Source organism: Corvus hawaiiensis, chromosome 2, assembly GCF_020740725.1.
Source record: "Corvus hawaiiensis isolate bCorHaw1 chromosome 2, bCorHaw1.pri.cur, whole genome shotgun sequence".
NCBI lineage: Eukaryota > Metazoa > Chordata > Aves > Passeriformes > Corvidae > Corvus > Corvus hawaiiensis.
The window spans coordinates 53,445,386-53,471,248 of NC_063214.1; the positions used below are offsets into that span (position 1 = coordinate 53,445,386).

The following is a 25,863-nucleotide window of genomic DNA, read 5'->3' on the forward strand; positions in this document are numbered from 1 at the left end:
ACATGAATTAATAAATGAGTATGAGAATTTTTTCTTGAGCTAAAGACAGTCTACTTAATACTGTGAAATTAGAGATGCTGTATGCACGTAACCATACATGGGAAGCATAAAAAATACTTTCAGAAGTATTTGATATTGTGTAGAAGTGAACATATTGCTTTGATGGAAGTGGAATTTTTGTTGTTGTAATGTATTTTCTTGTTTGTAACTAGGTTTAATGATATCCATGTACCTATTCGCCTTGAGTGTGTCAAATTTGCAAGTCACTGCCTTATGAACCATCCTGACCTGGCAAAGGACTTAACAGGTATCAGTTTTATTATAACATTAAAATACCACTTAAAGTCTCCTGGAGAAGTCAAGAAGGCCAGTTGTAATCCTAAGTAATGCTGTCGGATGTTGTGGAGGACCTAACTGATGTTGGAGTTCTAAGCCAAAGTCCCTGCCTTCAGTGTTGCTTCTCAGGCTGAGGGGATTGTACACTAAGAATGCCTTAACCAGAGATCTCTCTCTTTCCCTCTCATACCGTAGTTACATTCCCAACTCCTGCTGAAATTAAGCACCATGGGATCAGGTAAAGCAGTCTGCCTAACCTGATGGTCCTGGCATTTATTAATTAGGGTGCAGAGGGGAGACTTAAGTTCCACAAAGCTGGAATGTTTAAGTCTTCTACAGCCACTGTCTAAAACATGAAAACAGTCCTCATAGCTGTGACCACAGCTTCACAATTCCACCTCCTTCAGATCAAACACAGCCTGTAATTCAAGACCTCTGTAGGAAGTAGGCAACTGGCATCAATGGAAGCATTTAGTATTTGCTGCTCCTTGTGTCATAATAAAAAAAAAGTGTTATTAATGAGAATTGGTTGATTTGCTCTGGAGACTGTATCTTCCCCTGGTCAATAAACTACTTGTAGTTTTTTTGAGGCAATATCCTTGTCTAGTTGGTCTAAGGAGGGAGTTTAAAGGACTGTAAAGTGCATGGGATTGCTCTCCTGCTTGCTGAGCATTTGTCAAATTGGACACAAATAGAGACAAGCTGGAGTCATCCTGTAGTTGCAGTGTTATCCAGAGATTAGCTCAGTTGGCTGGCGCATGGAACACCATGGTTGTAGGTTTGATCCCCATATGGGCCATTCACTTAAGGGTTGGACTTGATGGTCCTTGTGGGTCCCTTCCAACTCAGAATATTCTGTGATTCTGTATTGTTAAGTCAGCTTAAAAAACCCAAAAGGTTCTGGGTCCTTCCTTAATGGAATGGTAAAAATATTTTCCCTTTTGATTATCAGAATTATATTTTCAATATTTCTTTTTTTTTTTTCACACTGCAGAAAGACTTTGTGCCCCCTCTAATGGTATCCTCTGGGAAATGTAATTTTGCTTGCCCCTCCTCTCTCTCCCCACAGTGCTTATCAAAGTCAAATTGTTGAAAAATTTCTCTGGCTCACTGGTATTGGACATCAGAATTGTTTTGTGCAATGGCAGTATTTTTCATTTTTTTTTAGTTTATATTCCTGTGAAACAATAGGTTTTTTTAAAAAGGCTTATTTGGATTTAAAATTTCATAACATCCATAACTGCAAAGTATTATTTTGGAGTGTGTTCTTTTGACACTTGGGCTGATTACCATTAATGCCAGTGTTTCAGATGAGACTTGAAAATTCTCACTGGTCATTGAACAGTGATAAGAGAACAGTAACCTCTGGTTATTTCATCCAGAGTAAAGTGTGAATTTACAAAGTTTCCTGAAGTCCTCAGTGTTGCACTGATATATGCAGTGTACTGCAATCTTAACTTCTGTGTGCCTGTTCCTACCCTTTTGTGCTTTTAAAATAACCTCAAATACAGCTAAAAAGATAAATGAGCTTTGCCATTTTATTTGCCAGCTTTCTAAAATGACAATAGGTAGCTAACAAATTTGACGCCTAAAAGCAGAAGTTTTAGTGTTGATAGTGTAAGATTAGTGGTATTAGCAAATAAGTAGCAGTGTGCCAAAATAATCTAGAAAAATTGTTTTAAGTTGGATAAACTAGGATGTGTCTAAGTAAGCTTTATAGTTGGAAGTATCTCTTGATTTGTCCCTGCTCACAATGCTTATGTGGCTTATACTGTCAAGTATTCCTAGAGCAGGTGAACTAGATTCCTTGTGGATAATAAGGAAATTGTGAGTGGCAGTGCAACTAATGTGCTCTAGGAGCCAAAAGGGATGGAATCTGCAGGAAGAAAGTAGCCTCTAGCCTGACGTAAGAGCTTAAAATATATATAATGTAGTTAGCAAGTTCTCAAGCAGTGTCTTATTCTGCTCTACAGATCCAGTCCTGCTTGGCTATAATAGTTGCAAATGTATACATAGTGTAACTACTATAAGAAAGAATTAAAAAAAAAAGTAACCACATAATTCTTATTTCAATGATGCCAGTAATATAAGTATTTGGTATTCTAAGCAAATACAAAGTTTTACTGACATTCCTGTTAGTCTTGGAGCATACTGTTTGTTTCTTGATGCTGATGTTTCAAACAGAAGAAAATAATTTTTCCATTTCTGTCTAGTGAGGAAAGTAGCTAAAGTTGTATACTTACACTTACTCATTTTTCCCTCAGAATATCTGAAAGTAAGGTCACATGATCCTGAAGAGGCCATACGGCATGATGTTATAGTATCCATAGTTACTGCTGCTAAAAAAGATCTTTTGCTTGTCAATGATCACCTGCTTAATTTCGTCAGAGAAAGGACACTGGACAAGCGGGTAAGACATAATTAGCATTAATAAGGGCTGTGTGTTACACTTCTAAACTGTACTAGTCAGCTTTCTTAAAATCAGCACTTCTAAAAAATGCTATACTGATTTTAAAATTACAAATGAAAACCAATCTATTTAGTGAGGTAGTTTCTTCCCATGACTATAATGCTACATTTTTCATTGTGCTGTGTTTTATTTAAGGTGATATGATTTAAATAATTAAATTGGCTGCAGCACAACAATGTTGTTCCAGTTGTCCAGTTCTAGTAAAACTTTTAAGTCAAAGAAGACCCTTGTAAAAAATTCTAGCATTTTTCTTAAAAAATTTTTCAAGCAGGTTTCAGAATGTACTATATTTAATTGTAGATTACCTGCTTTTAATTAGATCATTGAAAGACTGCAAATCAGTGTAATAGCTTTCAAATTTGAATAGTCTTGAATGTTAGTTTAGCTCTATTGCATTATTTGGTAAAATTTATGAGGTTTCCTGTCTCTTTTAAAGCATAGTAAACCAGTTTGTTGATGGCAAACTTCTAAAATTAACGCCTACTGTGTTTTTTTTATTTGGTGACATGCTTTTCCTTGTTGCAGCCATAACACAATCGCAGATACAGAGTGTGAGAAAGGATGTTGGCTAAATCTGTAATAATTCTAAATGCAAGAGGTATACTTAAATGGTAGTTACTGGTGTTGAAAGGTTTAGTGTAACAGATATGATGCAACATATGTCCTAATGAGAAACTGTTGCACTTAGGACTCAATTTAACTTTTTTGCCAATTAAATTATGTTATTTTGATGTTGAATATGAAATACCTACCAAATTCTGCAGTCTTTTCAAACTTTGAGTTTTGAACTGCTAAACTGGCTGCTATTTCTTTTTCTCAAGTGGAGAGTGAGGAAGGAAGCTATGATGGGACTTGCGCAGATATACAAGAAATATTCACTGCAATCAGAAGCAGGAAAAGAAGCTGCAAAACAGATATCATGGATCAAAGATAAGCTTCTGCACATATATTATCAAAACAGTATTGATGACCGGTAAGCTAGTTGTAAAAGCTGGGTGATTCAGAGGATAAGTGTTGTAACTTGTTAGAAAGATTTGTTTTTCCTTTGTGCTCCAGTGCTGATGAGAAGGAGGAATCTTGATAATCCTGTACATTTTGATTCAGTGCATAATCTTAAATATAGCTGTAGCCAAATGTTGTCCTGTGTTGTTTTCTTCTACTTTATTTATTTCTTATTTTAAGGCCCAGAGTGGTTCCAAAGGGTGAGATACAGTGGAATATTTCAAAAGTTTTGGCTGTACTTTGCCACTGCTTCTGTAAAGGGGATTTTTGTTTAAATTTCAGTAACTTGTTGATTTTTATGTTAAAATTTAGTAAGTGAATTTGCTTAAATGATGTTGATTTAGATTTGTGTGTTGTTTCTGTATGTTTTAAAGATAGGACGTGTAGTGATAATGGGCAAGCCATCTTACTCTGCAGAGAATTAGATTTCTGTAGTACAGTAGTTGTGAATTAGACCTGTGTCCTGGATTTGTGGTGAAAGCAGTGCCTCTGTCATACTTTGTAGCCTTGTATATGGTTGTTGGTATTGAAAAATAGATGGTTGCACATGGGGAACTAGTTTGGGAACAAGTCTGCCTTGACTAATCAAGGTCATCATGTTGGCTTTGGAAATGAGCCTTCACAGCATGTTGAGATATAAATGGCATTGCAAACCTGTACAAGTCTTTTCAAAAATTCAAAACCTCAAAAAGTTTTCTTCAAAACAAGTAGTTATTTCATGGTACCCTGGAAGTGGACTGTCTGGATCTTTAGATCCAGTGTTACCCACTGATGTTTTTCTTAAAGTTTTTAAACTAGCTGGGTTTGGGTTTTGATCACCTGCTCCAACTGTGCACAAAAAATTTTTTTTTTGTCTTCCAGCATAAACATACATGATTTTTTTTTAACCTCTTTGCTCCATTCTTTAATACTGATCACAGTACAACATATCCTTGATTTCCCTTTTTTTTGTTTTGGTTTAGTTTGGTTTGGTTTTGGTTTTTTTTCCCCTCAATCTTTTCTAGGTAACTGTCAGGCCCAAACCTCTCTCTTCTCCTGTTTCCAAATAAGGAGCTTCACGTTACACAGAAGCTTTTAATAATTCCCTTGGGAATATACCTGCGTTTTTATTGAGGAAGCAAAAACATGGGTTAGACTCCGCCCGTGGGGAAGGGGCCAGGGAAGGGTGGAAGGAAGTCAGCTCCTTCTAATTAGTATCTGAATTCTCCTTCTGGGCTTCATGACATTGTGTGATATAATCAACATGATATCTCTTTTTTTATAAGTATTATTATTAGTAGTATTATTTTAAGCCAATTAATTTGGGTCAGTTCATGAATTTACCCCAATACTGACTCGTAGTGAAATTAAATGATAACATTTTATTGGGTTGATAATTAATATCTTTCTCCAAAATTGTTTGGTTTCTTCTAGATTAATACATCTGATTTTGATAATGTTATCTGTTAAATCTCCTACTGCCAGCATTAGCATTGCATTTTCTATAATGACCAATTTCTGTTTAATTTATGTTGAGTTATGTCAATTAACTTGACCTTTAGGTTTTTGAATATCCCCATCTTTTTATACAACAACTGATGTCTAGATAGGTCTGAGAATTTTTGAATTGATGTTTCAACAATTCCAGGCCATATTCCTCCTGCACAGTTTAAGTTTCTTAATCCTGTCTTTCAGGTTGCTTGTTGAACGCATTTTTGCTCAGTACATGGTCCCTCATAACCTGGAAACAAATGAACGAATGAAGTGTTTGTATTATCTTTATGCAACACTGGATTCAAATGCTGTGAAGTATGTACTGCTTTTTACTACTTGCAAAATAATTTTTAATACAAATATTATTGTAAATTAGTACTGAATTGTTATGAGTAGCCTAAGTCAGTGGACAGAAATAGTTTACAAACTATTAGAAAACAGAACTAGAAATAGCATCTGTTTTTCAAGTGAGATTTTGAAAAAACCATTAACTCGTAGGGTGTTTTCTAACAAAATGCAGTACATTTCAACCATACACAGCTAAAAAATGTAGTGTCAAAGATCTGGAAAGAAGCTTGAGTGCATGTCAGTCTTTTTATGTCTACGAAGAGATAACATAGATATGCTAGATCAGCCATAAATATTATCTGACAACTTCTCAATTAATATACTACTTGTTGCAGCAGCCAAGATGACTTAAGAATGAGAAGAAATTACTTGTTTGTCTTTCCTCCTTCAGTATGCATTTTAATTTTTATTAGATTAGGTGCCTTTTCCATCTTAAAATAGGTACGTGCATGTGAATTTGACTAATAACAGTTAAACTGCTGTGATGTTCACAAATGGATTCATTTTAGATAGTTTTACTTTGTTTTTCATGTAGTAGTACTGAGTCACTTGAAAATCAAATATAGGGGTTTTCTTTCCCTTGAAAGAGACTAGAAAAGGCTTTATATGAGAAAGAATGCCTTAAAAGATCCCAAAGCCTTCCAGTACTGCAAAAACTGATATTTAAATCCCCTGAATTTCTTGTATTGCCTGTCCAAAGATATAAAAACTTTAATAAACTAAAATTATGAATAGTATATTAAAAAAAAAAAAGTTACTGTTCTAGTGATCTTTAGTGTAGACTAAATGAAAATGCAGAATGGATGCTTTTCAGTACTTGTTATTTCAGGCAACAAGTAACTTCTGAATTCTCTAGTTTTTGTATGCAGCAGTACTCATTTTAAAGACGTAGACTTGTTCAGTTATTTATATAGATTGATTTTTTAACTTGTGGATTCTGTAAGTTTTTTAAATGCAGCTGTGACCTTTATTTATATGACTTACTGTTCCTGGAAAGTGTGCTAATTTTCTATTTTGTTGAGCATCTTTCATGCATGTCTTATAAACTTAATCATGTCCGCTTCTCGCAATTTATTCATCTAGTAGCTGCTTCCTGTCTGCAAGAAAAACATTGTTTTGGTGATAAAAATCTTAAACATCTGCTTTAACCTACTTCTTGGAATGTTTTTAGAAGAGTGATTTCAGGCTTGTACAAATGAGTTCTTAATGGAGCAGAGATTAGTTACTTCCTCCTTCTTTGAAAGGCAGTATACATGAGCATCTGAAATGAAACTTGCTTCAAAATCTCACTTTATTCCAGTCTAATATGACCAAGTAAATTTTCCATATTATCCTACTAGGAAACATATAGCCTTTGCTCACACAGCAGTGAAAGTTCAGATGATAAGTACATTTCTGAGTCTGAAATTGAAAAGACTGTAAAGACTCATTTTGGACAGTTGTGTTCATTGAGTAGATAATTTTGACAGGTCTTTTAATTGTTTTCTATTTTTAGAGCATTGAATGAAATGTGGAAATGTCAAAATCTGCTACGACATCAAGTAAAGGATTTGGTTGACCTAATAAAACAACCCAAAGTGAGTTCAACTTATCTTTATTCCTCAAGTTTTAGTTAATGTACTCCTTTTTAATTCCATTTGTTTGGCTATCTCAAGCTTATTTTTAATAGCAGACTGAAAATGTTGTGAAAGTTAACTGATACTCCATTAGACCATATTTGCTGTAGGAAATGTGTATACATTTTGTTTGTGAAATCGAAGAGGAAAAGGGGTATTACAGAAATTTCTTAAATGTTTTGCCAGTCATTTAATACTAAAATATTTTCTGTGCAAGTTTGTGTTAAGTCTTGCCAGGACTGTTCTGGCTCTTGAAATGGTAAAACCAGCATATTATTTTTGACTGCCAAATCAAGTAATTAAGAAAAAGTACATATATACTCCTAACTTGTTATTTTGTGTGATTAGTAATTTTGAAGAAATTGGAATACTTTTGTCCCAACAGGTTACTTGTTTCTCTTCCCTCTCAGAAATTTCTTAAAGATTGTATTGGAGATACTAGACACAATTTAATTTTCTTGTTTTTGCTCAGAAGGGAAAAATGAAAATTTATTGACCATTTAGGATATTCTCATGAAGTGAATTTCAATTTGTTTTAGTTACATCTATGTTCATACTCATGTTTGGGGTAGGGAAATTATAAGACTCAATTCTTGATGTGGTTTGGAATATAATTAGAACTCGGCTTTAATGCTACAAGTTTGATCTGGTGCTTTTTTAACAGAAATAATATAGAGTAGAAAGTGTTGCCACACTCAAATTCCAATGTGTCTGTGGGTGTGAATTTTATTTTTGATCTGTGTATATAGTGGTACCAAGGTAAATTTAATGATTATCCATTTGCTGGAATTACCTGAACCAGGAAGAGTGGGTAGCTGTGTGGTTGGATTATCTAATGGATCTGCTTAGAAATGCTAGTCTTGCCAACAGAGAGAGACTGCACTGAAATTAATAATTTTCACTTAGTGCACTTGAAACATGCTGTAATGTATTAAATTCCAAGTGCAGTAAATGCTAGTACAGCAGTACTTCACTGTATTTTGGTGACTGTACTGAAATGCTTTTCATGTACTGTTTAATGTTCTTTGGTGTAGGCTAAATACATTTATGCATTTAATACCTGAGTTAGTTCCTTGGTATTTTCTGCTTTCAAATTGAAAGTGAAATTTCAACTTTTCCTTTTGTTTTCAGAGAGTTGTTAAAAGTTCTTTCTCAGTTGTAAAATACCAAATATGATATGGAATTTAACATGAAGGCTTTGATGCCAACATAAGCATTGCATTCAAGAGAGTGCATGCTTTTGACATGTTTGCATTTGTCCATCTGGATTTTATCCTATTTTTTGCTCTTAAACATTTGAATGTTCTCTTGAATAACAAGACTACATGGGAGAATTTAGAGGGCTTGTGATAGTCTGAGGTGCCATTGCAGGCAGCAAAACAGTTTTGAGTTGGGGAATTGAATTTAATTTAGTATGTCAATTTACACAAAGTTTTACTTATTTATTCTGGTATTGAGAAATAAAAGCAAACAAATGAACACTTTAAAAAACAGTGTTCAGCTTTCTTGTCAGACTCTTCTCTTCCCTGCTCTGCAGTCTCCAGGCTGTTCCCCATGCTCTGTCCCTTCGATGAGGCGATGGCAGCACAGGGGATGTGGGTCAGGGCGTAGTGGTTCTCTTCCTTCTGCTGCTTCTTGTTTCTTACCCAGTGCTTCAGCAGGAGTTTCGCCACTGGCCACAGCCCCTTTAGAGTCATACTTTCTCCAGTATCTCCCCTCTTATCTCTATCTCCTGCTTTCTCAGAAACACTGTAGGCTCCTCTGGTTGAAGTTCTGATGTGTGGTGGGTTGGTTTGTTTGTTGCGGACCTGGCTGGAAGTGACTTTGACCGGCACGGGGCAGTCCTGACCTCTTCATACAGAGGTCACCCAGTGGCCTTCGTTACCCCAAAACTTGTTCATTATTCCCCGTGCAGATGCTTTGCTATTTTTACTATAACTTTTTGGTTTTGTGATGATCTTGTATGGTTTTTTTGGGGGTGTCTTCAGTTGATAGTTAATACAATTAAATCATTGTGGTTGTGATAAGACTGCATTTTCATAACCATAGACTGGAGGGGCATACAGTCCAAGTGGTGATCTTGAGACAAATATCCATTAGCCATTCAGAGCTATGTAAACATAGTTTTCTTTCAGGAAACAAAACTGAAATTACCTAGTAATCTTTTAGAATATACTTTGTGTGCTTTTTTCACTTTGGTCTAGTTTATTCATTTAGTCATTATAGCTTAGTTGTTTTGTTCTCCTGTAGTTGTTGTCCCTGTGCCAAGTGTAGGCATTCTGAGAGCTTTCAGAGATAAAGAGGAATAGGACAAGAAATAACGTACAAAAGTTGCCACAAAGGAACTTTGATTAGGTAGTAAGAAAAAAAATTGCCGTAAGGGTGATCAGATATGGGAACAGGTAACCCAGAGATGCTGTGAAATCTTCATCCTTGTAAATATTTAAAATGCAACTAGGAGTTTGCCTGAAGCAAAACCTGATCCTGCTTTGAGTAGGCAGTTCACCCGGGTGACCTTAAGTTGTCACTGCCAACCTACATTATTCGGTAACTACAAATCTTTTGAACTTCCCAGTCTACCTTTCTGCCATTTACTGAAACTCTACAGTCATCTTCCTTTTTTCCTCTTCAGGGTCTCCTCAGACAAAGCACTATTGAGGAGGGTGGAAACATGTTAAGAAACTTTTTATTGCTTTTTATTGCTCCAACTTTTTATTTGTTCATAATTTCTCTTAAGACAGAAGGGACATCAAACTTGCCTTTAAGTCAAGTTACTTTTCTGAAGAGTGAAAGCATAAATCACAGCTGCTCTTGTTTTCTCCTTCAGCAGCATACACAGCTAAATAAAATACATAACCTTGCCTGTTCATATGTGGAAAAGTGGGTGAATGCTGTTTCATGTCTAGCAGAGTATAAGCTTCATTTGCTGCAGATGGATGCATGATAATGTAGATCAAGTGCCACAGTAGATTTTCTAAAAAGAAATGTTTCTTAAACTTCTCCAATCTGTCATAATTCAATAGAGTTAAAATGCTGCAAGTTAATACTTCTGCCTCAGGTTATTTGGTGTTTGGCTGAATTAGTAGTTGTTTGCTCAATCTGTTTTAATGGGAGCTTTAGCCAGTACTTGAAGACTCAGCGAGTATTAAGAGACCAGAACAGTCAGGATGGAAGAAACTCCACAGTACAGTTTTTGTTTTTCTCCTGAGTCACAAGAGGTTTGAATATGGAAAGTCTCTATCTGTTGACATCATTACTTGAATCCTGTAAATGATACCTGATTTCTGTCTTTTATCATTTTTTTTTGTCTGAACGTGTGAGTTCAGCTGTGATAGCTAAGAGCCCTAAAAATGATGGCATTCTTCTGAGACTACACACTACAGAAATAGCCCGTTCATGCTGTTCATAAGTTATATGGTAGATTGAAAAGTAATAAAAATATTTTACATAATCGATGCTGTAGGGATGATCTACTTTTTACTTCCTGTAAGTGTCTACATTGAATTTGCAGTGGTGGTTTTTGATTTCTAACACACTGATGTGTTAGGAGAATGGATGCTGACTTGTTGTTAATGCAGTCTAGAATCTTCCTCGTTGAATATTCAAATGGAAATAAATAATGTAAAATTTTTACTTAATCCATTTTTCTTTTGTGACTTGCAGACAGATGCCAGCAGTAAAGCTATATTCTCAAAAGTGATGGTTATAACAAGTAAGTCAGTAAAAGTATTTACAGTGTAAAAATTACAGTTGAACTATATTGCTTTCTTGCTTTAAAAATCATTTGGGGTAAGTTTATAAAAAGACATTTTGCAGCAGATAAAATTTAAAGCAAATCATTATAAAAGTGATGCTGCAATATGCTTTTAAGAATGAAGGCAACTCTAAGCAGAATTACCCTTACTGTATGAAGTTGTCAGTCATGAAGCTTATCACGTTATCAGCATTTTGGCTGCATTATGGGCTAATTCAAGGTCTGGATGATCTAGGGTGTTAATGTCTATTTTAGCAATTATTATAGAATATATATATTCATAGATATTAACTAAACTACTAAGCTATGTACTAACCTACCTGTCTTTTGAGGTTTTGGTATTGTAAATGTCTTTGGGTGAGTGCAAAAGAGTTTGGATTTCAGTAGCAAGGAAAGCACTTTGAAAACTGATGAATGTCTGTGTAAGCTGAACTCCTGACAAAGAAATACCCGCCAACCCGAAAGCAACACTTTCTGTTCCCCGGGCCCACCATGCCAGTAGCATTAAAACCAGTATGAAGAAAAACTTGCTTTACAATTCTGAAAATTTGTTTTCAAACCCACCTTTTTAAAAAAATGCCATCTGTGCTGGCAAAAGAATATACTACATAAGACTATGCACATTTTTGAAAAAAAAAAAAAAAAAAAAGTGGAGGAAAAAAATGAACCTTGCTGCTTTGTTGGCCATGATCCCAATCCTTTTTTGATCAGTTTGTATTTTTTCTGATACTTTTAGTTCTGGGTTGCATTTAAAAAAAAAGTCAATACAGCAAAACAAATTGATAATAGAACTTGTTTTGAAATAACTATCCTGTAGTCCTACACCACATTCTGTACCAGCTTTGCTTAACACTGGCTGTTCCAAAAATATGGAGCATCTTAAATAGTAGACTAACCCTTTGCCAATAAATTGCCTTGCTATAATATAAAATGTAAATATAAAATGGGGAAGTAATTTAAGAAATGCATTTTAAATGTTTTAAGCTGTTGTAAAGCTTATGTTGACTTAAGGGATAATTTAGCAAAAATACCCATTTGATGTTTTTCACACTTGTTGCATTGGGTGATCTGTGTACGGAGTATATTTTGCTGTGGAATTTCAGCTTTGCAGTCTGAGGTCAGCTTCAGCTGTTAGTAGTATTATTAGCAAGAACAACTAGACTTGCTGAAAAACGAGTGTGAAGGGTGAGGAAAGCAAATAGCCTGGGGAGATTTGTAGAAATTTGTGTCCTCAGAAATAAGTCTGCACATTTTGAGGTGTTTTGTGGTTTGATTTTTTGTGCTTTTTCTTTTTGTTTGTTTTGTTTGGGTTTTTTGTGGTTTGTATGATGTTCCAAACTTGTGTAATTTACAACACATAAATAGTGATTTATTTTGGTTATTTAAAGGAAACCTTCCGGATCCAGGGAAAGCTCAAGATTTCATGAAAAAGTTCACACAAGTTCTAGAAGACGATGAAAAAATAAGAAGTCAGTTAGAAATGCTTGTTAGCCCAACATGTTCTTGCAAACAGGCTGAAGGATGTGTGGTAAGAATTGCTCTGAAAGCGTGAAAATTTTTGGAACAGAATTGATTAGAAGTTTAATTACAACTTATATTTCAGAGGGAAATAACAAAGAAGTTGGGCAATCCAAAGCAACCAACAAATCCTTTCCTGGAAATGATAAAATTTCTTCTTGAGAGAATTGCTCCTGTGCACATTGATACTGAATCCATCAGGTATTTTTGTGTGTGTGTATTGTCGGCCATAGATCACAGGGTTTGAAACTGGGGTTTCTTATTTTGCCTTTAAGCCCAAGCAGTAATGGGCTGGGTGGGTGTGGCTTAAGGCTTGGTGACCTGCAATGTTTTCTTCTGTTTCAGGTTGTATAGGGATTTGTGTGTTCTTGCCCAGAACGTAGTCATAGAAAGAATTGCATTGTCATTCAGCATAGCTGCAATGACTGATCAGTAAAAGGATGTGTTGCTGATGGACAAAGTGTGGTTTGCAGCCAGCCAACTTATTTTAAAATAAATTTCTGTCCAGACTGTTCAGCTGAAACTTCCCACCCAGAATATTAGCTCATAGTGACATAAACAGCAATGTCACTGAGGAAGTAAAGACTATGGCAGAGAGGCAGCATGACTTAAAGGAGGAGTAAGCAAATGAAGTTGTGGGAGGGGGGAGAAAAAAATAATTGTTGAAATGATTATTTAACAGCAGTAGTTGAAATAAGCCTGTCAAGAAGGAATATGCAGGAGATAAGTCTTGTAAATTTGTCATCAGCTCTCAGCAGAACTGTTAAATGGTTATTTTTTTTTTGTCTTGGTTAGAGACTAAGGATTGTAAACAGTTAATTTTCCAGTGGGTTGTAACTTCACCTTAATTCTTATTGAATTTGTTGCTTGTAATGCTCAGATTGTTCTCTTATTTTGGTCATTCTTCCAGAGTAATTTGTATGTAGTTCTTAATTCGTGATGGGTAAATATTTTCAAATGTAATGCTTCATAAGCTTTGATTTGGGTAGGAGATGAGGGCAACCAGATTATGTATGTAGTTGACATACTTGTTTTATGATAAGCTTATGTTTTTAAAAAGTTGCTTTAATAAGATTTTGTCTTAAACTTGTGAAAACAATCATACATGGTGGAATTGGAGTAACTACAAGGCCATGTTTTGTTTTCCTCTTCAGTGCCCTTATCAAGCAAGTGAACAAGTCCATAGATGGAACAGCTGATGATGAAGATGAGGGTGTACCTACTGACCAGGCAATCAGAGCAGGTCTTGAATTGCTGAAGGCAAGTATAGTCCTGGTGGTCAGTGAGCGTGGGAAACTTTGCAAACAACTTTGTTAAAATAAATTTTTAATTAGCACTTACTACTTTTAATCATAAGCATGTGGTGCCTACCTGGAAGAACCTAGTTTGGTTTCTCGTTCTTTATGCTCATCTTATGTGGCACATAAATAAAGTTATTTTTCAAATTATTTAGAAGCTTTTCTGGAAGCCACACGTAGTTGCGTGTGAGACAGTAGCAGCTGAGTTTTGATTATTAGAGCATGAATTCAGCTATTTGTAAATATAGTTGTGATACTTTTGGAACTGTACTTGTATATCAGTACAACACTGTGGTTCCTCTGTGTTCCATGTAAATGGGATCTTACCTATTTCAGCTATGAGTAATCTTTGAGACTCAGCTAACATAGCAAACACCATCAAGTAGTCCAGCTAGGGGTTGACTTCAGAGGCCTAAAAATCTAAAGGACACCCATACTGAAGTTTTCAGGGTATTTTAGATCAGCTAAGGACTGAGTAGATGCTCCTGAAAGGGTGTGGCTCTTTATCCAGATGTGCACATTTAAGTAAAAGTTCAGATACCTAGTAGCACAAGAAATCTAAGTCAGAAAGAAAGAATCATGTTGTGAAGGACTATACTTGAATGAAGGCTTCCAAGTCAGTTCTTACATATTTGTATGAACTGGCATGACATATTTAAGAAGAGGAATAAGACTGCCCTGAAGAAAGCAGTCTATATGTACATCACGAGAATAATACAGAAAGGAGAAATATGGAAGTCCAGCATTGAGAATGCCATGCAGTGAAGTGGGGAGGAAGGTAACTTGGTTAAAATAGAGAACTGCATATGAAGAAGTTTCTATATTTTGAGGATTGTTTCTCTGACATGGGTCAGAATATTATGTGGAATGAGGCTAATAATCAACAGCCACTTAAAAATGAAGACCAAATTTCAGGGAGGATCAATTGAGGGTTTCTTTATTTCATTTTTTTTAACATGGGAGGACTGTCATACTTGAAAACAACCAAGTCCAAGAGTCTGAAGGAGAGGTACAGAATCTGCTAAGCTGCTGTGGAAAGCTTGAGGGACTAGAGACCCTATTGGGTATGTCCGTGTTGCTATTTTAGAGATAGGAATTTCACTTCAGAGCAGAATCAATTCTTCCCCTGAGGAAACAAACATGAAGTCTTGGAGGCACACAAGCTGGGTTCCTTTCAGAGGAACAAAATTGAGATGGGCTTCAGAAGCACATGTTCTGTTGCAGTGGCTAAAGTGGATTTAGTCAGTCTAAAAATACTCTGAAGTAAAACTCCTGAAACATGAATATTGCTTCCTTAGCTCAGTTGTGTTTCTCTTAAGACCCGCTCCTGCTGTAACCCAGTACTTCCTAATGTAGATGTAGCCACTGAGAAGTACATGTTCACACAATAGGAGTAGAAACTGAGACTGGGGAGATAAATTAAATCTAACAAGATCATGTGTAAGGACAGAGAACTTAGGAGGTACTAAGAAAAAGGAGAGAAATGTGTATCATGGGTCAAAACCAGTGAGAGTATTGTAAATATTCCAGTATGGCAGTGGAAAATGACTCTTGATGAAATGTCCTAGTATAAGTAGACATTTAAAAAATGTTAACATGGCTTTCATCATATTTTGGCAGGTACTTTCGTTTACGCACCCTATCTCATTTCATTCAGCTGAAACTTTTGAATCTCTCCTCGCTTGCCTGAAAATGGATGATGAAAAAGTGGCAGAAGCTGCATTACAAATTTTCAAAAATACAGGAAGTAAAATTGAAGAAGACTTTCCTCACATACGATCGTAAGTGGTGCATCTTACTCTGAGCAGTGATCTTTACTGTATAGGATTTTGGAAGTTCTCACTCTTACTTTCATCTGCTGTAGCATTATCCTGCATTCTTTTGGAAGAAAGTATAACTTACTTCCAAAAAGAGATTTTGGAAGACTTTAAAATGTAGTGCTTTTTAAAGAATGAAAGTGAAATGAATATACCCAAAATAGTGACAGCTAGTATGTCACTGATACTACTATAATTTATATTGTTGTCCTTCAGAATTACTTGTTCTTTCCTAAATTATATATATGCGCTGTGTAAAAACATTCTTTGCAATTTAATGGTGATATATAGGCAAAAATACTTCCAAAAGAACATTTAGTAACCTGTGCAGGTATAAATGCCCGTTTTACCACATGATATTTTATCAACAAAAACTAGGGGTTTTTTGCTTGCAAGTTATGTAAATAAAATTTTTTCTTCTTTTTTTGAAGAAGTTACCCAAACAAAAACAATTAGCACTTTTGCAGAAGTGTTGTGTTTTTTATATGTATATCTGTACTTTTTTGCTAGTTCGATGTTTTGGAAGATTTTCAATTTGTGCAAAGGTACTTATCTCGGTCTATTTGTTTTGTTACACAACTTTTCAGTGCTCTGCTTCCGGTGTTGCATCATAAAGCTAAAAAGGGACCCCCTCGTCAAGCCAAGTATGCTATTCACTGCATCCATGCAATATTTTCCAGCAAAGAAACTCAGTTTGCACAGATATTTGAGGTAACAGTAAATATTTAAGTTACGTTTTACCGCTCTTTTATACTGCGCATGTAAACTAAGGGATGTAGTTGGGAGTTGTAGCAGATTTAGAAAACATATTTTTCCCCTTTCCTTTTGTTCTTGTATGGTTTTGGGCTGAAGAATGGTAGTAGAGGTTGTTCTTGTATCTCATGATACATCATGTTTAGGGTTATATATTTTAAGAGGTGATGGAGTAAAACCAAGTGTTGGGCTATGTACCAGAACCATGCACTACTAATGGAAAGAGGAACCATACTCCTTACCCCTGTTGAAAATGGTCAAAAGTGTTTAAATGGTTGCAGAAATTATGGAAAACTGAATTGTGGTAAAGAGTAAATAAATACTATAGCTATAACTGCAAACATACTTTTTAATTAGTTCCCATCAACCTCTTATCTTGAAGGCTGAATCATAGTCCATTACTGGAATTGGTATCTTGAGATCTAGTTCTCCCACAAGAAAATAGGCTTTTTAATCCATTGTTTCCTAAATGGTCATGCTTGAGCTGTCACTTTTTGAACTCTACAGAGGTGATAAGTATTTTGTCTGTCATCGTGATGTTTCCTCTGACTTGAGGGAGACTTGTTGGGTTGGTGAATGTATCTTTAAATAGCCAGTAGTTCTTTTAAAATTGTATTTCTGAAATAGAAATAGGCATGGGCAACTTGGTACAAAGCTGTCATTCCCATCCTCTCAGTAAGACACAGATTATATCAGTAATACCTGAATTTGTTGCCTTTTTTTAGCCACTGCATAAAAGTCTGGATCCAAGCAATTTTGAGCACCTCATTACGCCGTTGGTTACTATTGGCCATATAGCCATGCTTGCACCTGACCAGTTTGCTGCCCCTTTGAAATCTTTGGTTGCTACTTTTATTGTTAAAGATTTGCTAATGAACGATAGGGTGAGTATTTTTAAAACCTTGTGTTATGAGTATGCTTTTCCTGTAGTATCATACTCAGCAAGTACTTGGGAAGATATTTGGCATGCTGGTTCTACTTTTTGTATATGGTTGTCTTTTGATTTCCTCATGTAGTTCGGCTCCATTGAAAACCCATGGTACCAGAAAGGAGAGAGTTCTACTTATTTGGGAATCTTACAAAAGTGATGAGCTGCATAGCACAGCATTTGATCACTTGTGACTTGGCCTTGATTAAAAAGGGGAAAATTGTTATGACTTCACTCTGTCTCTTATCTTGAGTGAGTTAGTTGTGGTTTTTAGGAAGTGTAATATATTTGAGATTAAAATACACGATTGGAATGGAAGACTGATTTTTAACTTTTTGAACACTTTTGTATTGATTATAAAGTGATTAATGAACTCGTGCATCATTAGAAATTGCTTGGGGAAAGATACACTGTCTAAAACAGTAAAATGTGCATGAAGTTCCAGTCTACTGGATATGGAAAATCTGTAAGTTACGTTCAAAGCAATGGCTATTACACTCTAAAGGAATACTTTTCAGGTAACAACAACAAAAAATCCCTTTACTAATCTTAAATTTGCTAATACTTGGATAGTGAGGTATCTCACTTCAGTAGTGGTTACTTCTATAAGATACAGAAGACATAAAGCTGACCAGGGAGTGCTGCAGTATTGTTTTCAGAAGCAAACAGGAAAGAGGAGGTTACAAGTTTTACTGGAGAGTAACAGTGGTGTAACAAATGTAACATTTGGTTTAGCTTCCAGGGAAAAAGACAACAAAACTTTGGGTCCCAGATGAAGAAGTGTCTCCTGAAACCCTTGTTAAAGTAAGTAGCATGTACTATGTTTTCCTCTATATTATGTTTATAATACTTAATAAGTTTTGCTCTTGGGAACGTATTTTTTAATTATTGTTTTATGCATAAATTTACTGCACACGTCATTAAATTTTTCGTTAAGCTCTTTATATGTTTAGTTTTGTTTTCTGACACTTAACTGTGATGATATCTGGAGTACTCAAAATAAAATTGTTTTTCCTCTCCTCTTCAGTGTAGGAGTTAAACACTATAGAAATTTTTTTAAAAGTCTTTAGTTTTTCTCTTGAATTTTTATGACATTCCAAGAAACTTTCAGTGTTGTTTTGGAATAAGAAAAATGGGGTTTGGATTTGTCAGTTTCCTCAAATGAATAAATGTGTTACTAAAATACTAAAAATTGTTTGCTTTTCTCTGTGTGCAATGTGTATTAGGGAAAAACCTGGATTTAAGAAAAAATCACTTTAAAATGGTGGGGGCTTTGTTTTGGTTCTTTATTTAAAAATGTCATTTCAAGCTTTTTTTTTTGGAGTAAGTGTATTACGTTTTCTGTACTCTGTAATAGATACTGTCACTCAATTTTTCACTGAATTAGAAATAGACTTACGATGTGGAAAATATATTCTGTATCTGTATTTGGTTTTTAAATGCCCTTCAGAACAGGGATAGATTTTTCACTTCTTTCAGAATGAGATGCTTGTCTTTTGTAGCATGCTCTGTTATATCAGTTGTTTAGTTTCTAATGTCTTTTGAGTAAAGTTGTTCTGGTTTTACTAAGTTCTTTGCCTTCTCTCAAGGTTGTTAAACTCTTCCTAGCAGACCTCCTTCTGTGCTAGTTTAGTAAGTACTTTGGTTTCCAGCTTGGTACAGAACTCATTACTGGAAAGGCTTGATTTTGTTTGGAGTTGATTTGTTATTTTTAGTTGTTTGACTACACAAAGGATATTTTTCATATTTGTACAATTCCATAGTTAGACAGTACACTCAAAAAATTGTTAAAAGAATGAACCTTTGTTTTAATTTAATGAAGTGCTAGTTTTAAATAGACATGATTTCACTTCAGGGATTGTACATGTAACTTGAAGCAGTAAATATTGTTTTTCTTAATTATTTTAAACGATTTGTGAAGCTGTAATAACTCTTAAAAATGTGCTTTTATGTTGATAAAACTTCTCATACATTTGGCTGTTTGGAAGGGAATTAACCTTTTGATTTATTTGAGGTTGAAGCCAAGCCTGAAAACTGTAAGAAGCATTTATTTGCAGGTGAAAGCAGGTTATTGTGAAAATTGATTTGCAAATTTAAGTAGCATTTATTACTACTGAGGAGCATAAACTTAATGTATGCTGCAGGCCATGCCATTAGTTTGTAAATTATTTCTCTTTGATAGTGTATTTTTCTTCACTCTGGTTTTAAAAGCCTCTTTTTCCCTCTGTAACATTATTATATATCTAGTGGGGATTTTAAAACTAGCAAGTTGGAGTATGAAAGTGGGAAGGACTGCTGAAGACTAAATTGTAGTATTGTCCAGCCTAGCAGATGTAGACTGATACAGGAGAGCCTTAGTTTTGGATGCTAAGCTTTAAATGAAAGGATGTCTGCAGAGAAATGTTTCAGTACAGTATTAACTATGACTTGGATTAATGACTGTGTGAGTTAGACTGGAATTCCTGCACCTGGAACTTGAGTTCTAAAGCAGTAATCTCTCTTGGCAGTGACCTGTGATGAGTACTGTACTCCATGCAGTGGATTGAGACTCGTGTAGTAGCAGTGATATTTCTTGTTTCCTTCCATGTCACCGGAATATAAGAGTTCTCATACTGTTTCTCTAACTATGCTCTAAGTGGACTTTGTTTGATTTTTCACTCCTGCACAAACATGCAGCCTTTGTGGCTCTGAAACCTCAAGCAGTAGAAACCTGAGCCAGCTGCTGTCAAAATGGTGATGTTACAGTAGGAAGACAGTGTTATCTTTTGATATGATTCTGTGTCATTTTTGCTTTCTTGATCTTTTCATGTTGTGTATAATAATTTTTCATCTTGTAGAAGAATTCTAGGCTCATAGAACACCAATTGAAATGAGGTTCAGACTGGATATATAAGGAAAAAACCTGAGAACAGTCATACAATGCAACAGGTAGCAAGAGGTTGCAGATTGCCAAGAGAGCCTGTGCAGTCTTCATTCTTGGAGGGCTTCCGACACCACAATGCATAAAACTGAGACCAGTGTGGTGTGATTTCATATCTGACCTTCCTTTGAGCAGGAGATTGAACTGGAGACCTCCTAACACTCCTTCCAACTGCAATTATCCTCTAATAGCTACACTATTTGGTTGCAAAGGGAGAATTTAAAACATTACATTAGTCCAAACTCATGTTGTGTTTAACTAAGTCTTCAGGTAATCAGTAGTAGTGACTGGGGGAATTCTTATGCCCTGTACTAATTTCATGGGAATGCTTAATTCTGAATGGTTGCTGGAATGTCATCATATCATCATTAACACCAGCAAAGAAATAGGGAAACTAGTGGGGTCAGACAAAAAATTCTGAAGGAGATGGGATTAGGACTTGACTACATGAAAGGAAGGCTAGAATAGGTTTGGATAATAAAACCAGGGAAAAGGAATTATGGAGGGAATTATTAGAAGCAAAGATTGAAATTGAAATTAGTCAGGGGACGAGGTAGCATGTGACTGTTCCCTGGGTGAATACATCATTTATTTGAAGACCAAGGAGAGCTGGCATATTTCTGTCCTCCCAACAAATGGGAGGCACTTATGGTTACAGGTACTGGTTATGACATGAAAAAAGTGATTTTGTGAGCTGTGAAAAGATCTGATGCTGTTATTGTTGTATTGCAATTATTTATTTGGTTTATTGCTAGTAAAATCTTCTGGTGGATAGTTAGAACTGTTCCAGTGGAAGGCCCTTTGAAAGTGAGGGCAAGACAATTTAATTTCTATTCCTCAGACTCCATTTGCATTTTGGGTTCTGGGGACATCCTACAGCTTGATGGTGTTACCCAGTGTGGTGGAATAAATGGACTACAGTGCTAAAAAATATACTCACATGTAAGTGGTAGGCCTAGAACTGAGATCTGACAGGACCACTTTGGTCAGTTAGTTGCAAGAAATAGATCAAATGTATGATAAATTGAATTTAGTGATATTATGAATGTTTATATAAAAGTTACTGCTTTTTCCAATAATGAGAAAATTTGAAGTTACCATGTAAGTTTTCTAAAGCTTTTGGGTTTTGTTTTGATCTTCAGAGTTCGGTATTTTGTTTTGCTTTTGTTTCCCCCCCCCCCAAGGATGTCTATGTGATTCAGATGAGCATTTTCATTTTGCTGTCAGAAGATACCCCTCTTTGTTTTCTTTATTGTCTCTGCTGTCATATGAAAGGAAAGTGAAAGGATAAAGGGATTCAAATATGAAAACAATCTTAATCTCCACATTGATGTTTTATTTTCACTAAAGAAATGTGAAATTATTCAGTGTTTCATATAGTTGCTGGATTCTGCATACTGGCAGAAGCTTGCCTCGAAACACTTGGTGTTTCCATTGACAAAAACAAGTTATTCCAAGTAACCGGCTTTGAGGCTTTTCTTTAAATAGCTGTGAAAAAAATACTCATTACCAGGCTAAGTTATCGTGGTACAGATTGCTACTCTTAACAATCAAAATGTCTAAGTGTTTTTGTCATTTACTTGTCTTAAATTTAAATTCAGGTATTACATAGATAAATAGAGACTATATGGAGATCGTTTAAGCACAGGAATTTAACGCCAAGGTCGTGGGTTCAATCCCGGTATCGTCCATCCACTTTAAGAGTTGGACTTGTGGATCCTTGTGGGTCCCTTCGAACTCAGAGTATTCTGTGAATTATATGAATATATAAAGATGAAAATGTGTTCTACTTTTCGATCCAGTAGTATTTTCTTAGTGAGTATAAACTGTTTTACCTATTTCACAGTATTTAATGGATGTAAGCTCAATTAAGAAAAAGTTTTCAAAGGAGAAAATATGTGATTAGTAGAAGAAACAGCTCAAACTTTAACTACATGTATAATTTTTATTTGCTGTAATACATGTATGAGACTTTCAGTGAAAAGTTGCTGTCTAGCAAGAATGTCTAGTTATCTTTTGGTATTGAAATGATGTTTTGCAGTCCTGACAGGCTTATGTTTGTCCCAGCAGAAAGCACTTGGGAAAGAATACTATGTGATTAAATTAAGATAAAGACTATTTTAAAAATGAGGCTTATGGTATGATTTGACTTTTTGATACCAATTTTTTTTTTCAGATTCAGGCCATCAAGATGATGGTTCGGTGGTTGCTAGGAATGAAGAACAACCACAGCAAGTCCGGAACTTCTACTCTGAGGTTGCTAACAACTATATTACACAGTGATGGAGATTTAACAGAGCAGGGGAAAATAAGGTATGTAACAGATGGTAATGTTTTCATGTCTGTGTTGATGGTGTGGGGAGAGTTTTCATCAAAGTAGTATGTAAACTATTCTGTTAGACTGCTTAACAATTTATACATCTATTTCTTAAGATGTGATGGTAAGCTTGGCTGGGTTCCTATGTAAGTTTGCTGAGTCTCAGGTTTTGTAACACTGTACACACAGCTGAATTTTAGTTTTTATATTCTTGCTTTCATTTATCTCTTCAATAGGCCATTACTCATATTGCAGGAATAAACTGTGCAACTTCCTCCTTCCTACTGAAAATTGGTTTAATTTTTTATGGAGCTTGCTGTTCCTGATCTACCAATTGCTGTGTATGCCAAAGGCCAATAGGTGGGCTTTCTAATAAAAAATAATAGCGTGTTGTATAAACCAGGTGGAAATAGTTAGTACACAAGACTCTTCTGCTTGGAGGCAGGCTAATCCCTTGAGGTCTCTAAAAGTAAAAGCAAGAGGGAAATGTGTAAACAGGATTAAGTCTCAATAAATAATTTACCTCTTAGGTGACTGTTAGACAACTTGTTTTTCTGGGTGTCTTCTTAATCCTCTGTGGTAGGTAAAGTGACATGTTGTCAGCTAGTGTTGTTTGCCAAACATTGAAAATTTATTTCTACAAAAGCCATTAAGGGCATGGGTGGATTGTGTCAGTATGTGTAAAAAGGTGCTAATTTTCGGGTAGAGTTAATGTTACACGGTAGTTATGCAGATAGAACCCATATTGTATGTGCAAAATTGCAAGCCTGAGAATTGTCTAGTATATTATCTTAGTAGCTACTGTGTAGTCTGTCCTAAAATTCTTTGTAAATAATTGTTTCATAGTTTTATATTCTGTAATATGACCATCTGTGGCAGTTGCCAGGGAGTTGAGTGGCAGTAATTTAGCTTTTCAGCACGACTATTTGGTGCTCATGGTTGGCTTATGCAGTTGTTTATGAATAGATCAGTTCTGTAGACCCTGTGTGTTTTCATGCTTGGAATGATGATTCCTTACTGTGTGTGGTTTAGAAATTTAATTTTTCCACTTCTTTTGTACTCAAAAGTAATAGTAGAAACTTTATATAATGATGTGGTCAGTTCTCCGTTTTTAAATCAAGTTGATGGAGGGCTATGGAGGGATCCTTTCAAGGTAGGGAGAAAGCTGCAGTGATGTGATATTGCTGTGGAGGTGACCCTTCAAGCCCAGAGCATGGAGCTCTGTCTGGGGATGGATGACAAGCCAACAGAGAGCTTATGGGTTAGGACTGAAGAGCAAACTGCTCTGGGTGACATTGTGGTGAGTGTCTGCTGTGGGACCCCTGACCAGGAAGTGGATGAGGCCTTTAAATGCTGGAAACAACTTCATGTATTGCAGTCTTTGGCCCTCATGGGGAAATTCAACCACTCTGATATCTGCTGGAAGATCAACACAGTAGGGCATAACAATCCAGGGCAGCATCAATGACAACTTTTTGACACAACTGGTAGAGGACCTAATGAGGAGAGGCTCTCTGCTGGGCCTCATACATCCCAACAAGAAGGGGCTTACTGGGGATGTGAAGGTTGAAGGCAGCCTTGGATATAATGACCCTAAGATGGTGGAGTGTCAAAATCCTGAGGGCAAGAAGGAGGTCAGAAAGCAAGATCAGTGCTAGACTTCAGGAGAACAGTCTTGGGTCTCTATAAGAACGTGCTTGTTGGATCCCGTTGGATAAGGCCTGGAGGGAAGAGGGTCCCGAGAAAGCCAGTTACCTAGTATTCAAAAATCACCCCTCAATGCTCAAGCGTGGTCACAGCAGAAAGTCAGGCAGATATTTCAGCAAACCTTACCTGGATGAGCAAGATGCTCCAGGCAAAATTCAAACACACAAGGAGGGATTGAGAGCAGCCCTATGGAGTAGTACTTGGGGGCACTGGTGGATGAAAAGGTAAATGTGAACCAACAATGTGTGCTTACATCTCAGAAAGCCAGCTGTGTCCTGGCCCACATCAAAAGAAGTGTGGCCAGCAGTTTGAGGGATTTGATTCTGCCTCTTTAGCCCACCCTGGTGAGACCCTAACCCAAAGTACTGCATCCAGCCCTGGGATGTTTCTCAGCACAGGAAACATATGGACCTGGTGGAGCATGTTCAGAGAAGGGTCACAAAAATGATCAGAGGGCTGGAGCTATGAGGAAAGGCTGAGTGAGATGGAGTTCTTCAGCCTGGAGAAGAGAAGGGTCTGGGGAGACCTTATTGTGACCTGTCAGTGCTTAAAGGGAGCCTGTAGATAGAAGAAACTTTTTATGGTGAGGGTGATGAAACACTGAAACAGGATGCCCAGGGAGGTGATAGCTGCTCCATCCCTGGAAACATCCAAGGTCAGGTTGGACAGGCCTCCAAGTACCTGCTCATTGCAGGGGGTTGGACTAGATGATCTTTAACAGTCCGTTCCAGCCCCAACTATTCTATGGTTGTATGAGGTATACAGAAGGAGGAAGTAGAGATAACCTGGCAGGAATACAGAGAATACCATCTGAGATACAGTTAGGAAAGCCAAATCCCAAATGGGATAAAATCTAGTGAGAAGTGACAAATGCAACCAGAAGAGCTTCTTTAAGTAAATGAGTGACGAAAGGAAGACTAGGGAAAATGTGCACCCACTGCTGAATGAAGCAAGAGCCCTGATGACAGGACATGTATTAATTATTTTGTGATTCCCACTATTGCTTTTCAGGAAAGCTCCAAACTGGTAGAGTGGCCATTCCATTGTCTCTGTGAGATATACTGCTTACACTAACAATTACTCTAAAACCTGAAGCACAGGAGATGATGTTTCAGGCGTGTTAGTTCTGCGTGGAACTTGCTGACACTTCCTGACCTTAGTTCTTCACCCATTGAGTCCAATAAGGGTATCTTCTTTCTGGCAATGCTTACTGTGTCCCTTCTGTGCAAACCTGATACTGCTCCTTCCAACTTAGAGTAGACTTTGAAAAGAGAAAAATTGTCCATTCAGTATAGAACATAATCTTCTGGATTGTACTTGATATGAGGTCATTCTGTGTGAGTCAATTTTAGTGTTCATGGCTTGCATTTGTCTTTTAAACAATGTTTAATAATTTGCTGAAGATTATTGAATTAAATGAAAATGGCAGGGCTCAGGAGCCATTTGATGCCATTGAGGCCATTAGTCATGTTGTGATCATTGTGATGTTATTGCCCTCATCAGCCATAAATGCTTTTGAAATCTACACAACTCTGCCTTTCTGTGACCGTGTAAGGAATTTCTTACTTTTTTTATTTCAAAGCACGGTTCAGCCTGGAGTCTAAGG

General features: G+C 36.2%; 1 protein-coding gene across 3 annotated transcripts in view; it reads left to right on the forward strand.

The window, feature by feature from the left end:
• Positions 1-25,863, forward strand: part of PDS5B (PDS5 cohesin associated factor B) — a 101,327-nt gene that overhangs the window by 48,299 nt on the left and 27,165 nt on the right. For all 3 annotated transcript variants that reach the window (XM_048295045.1, XM_048295044.1, XM_048295042.1), the window contains exons 10-23: positions 213-307; positions 2,601-2,746; positions 3,628-3,779; positions 5,483-5,596; positions 7,125-7,206; positions 10,909-10,957; positions 12,388-12,527; positions 12,603-12,718; positions 13,672-13,777; positions 15,436-15,596; positions 16,220-16,343; positions 17,111-17,269; positions 18,049-18,117; positions 22,410-22,546. In XM_048295045.1, the coding sequence (XP_048151002.1) occupies positions 213-307; positions 2,601-2,746; positions 3,628-3,779; positions 5,483-5,596; positions 7,125-7,206; positions 10,909-10,957; positions 12,388-12,527; positions 12,603-12,718; positions 13,672-13,777; positions 15,436-15,596; positions 16,220-16,343; positions 17,111-17,269; positions 18,049-18,117; positions 22,410-22,546 (1,650 nt within the window). The remainder of the gene's footprint in view (positions 1-212; positions 308-2,600; positions 2,747-3,627; positions 3,780-5,482; positions 5,597-7,124; positions 7,207-10,908; positions 10,958-12,387; positions 12,528-12,602; positions 12,719-13,671; positions 13,778-15,435; positions 15,597-16,219; positions 16,344-17,110; positions 17,270-18,048; positions 18,118-22,409; positions 22,547-25,863) is intronic.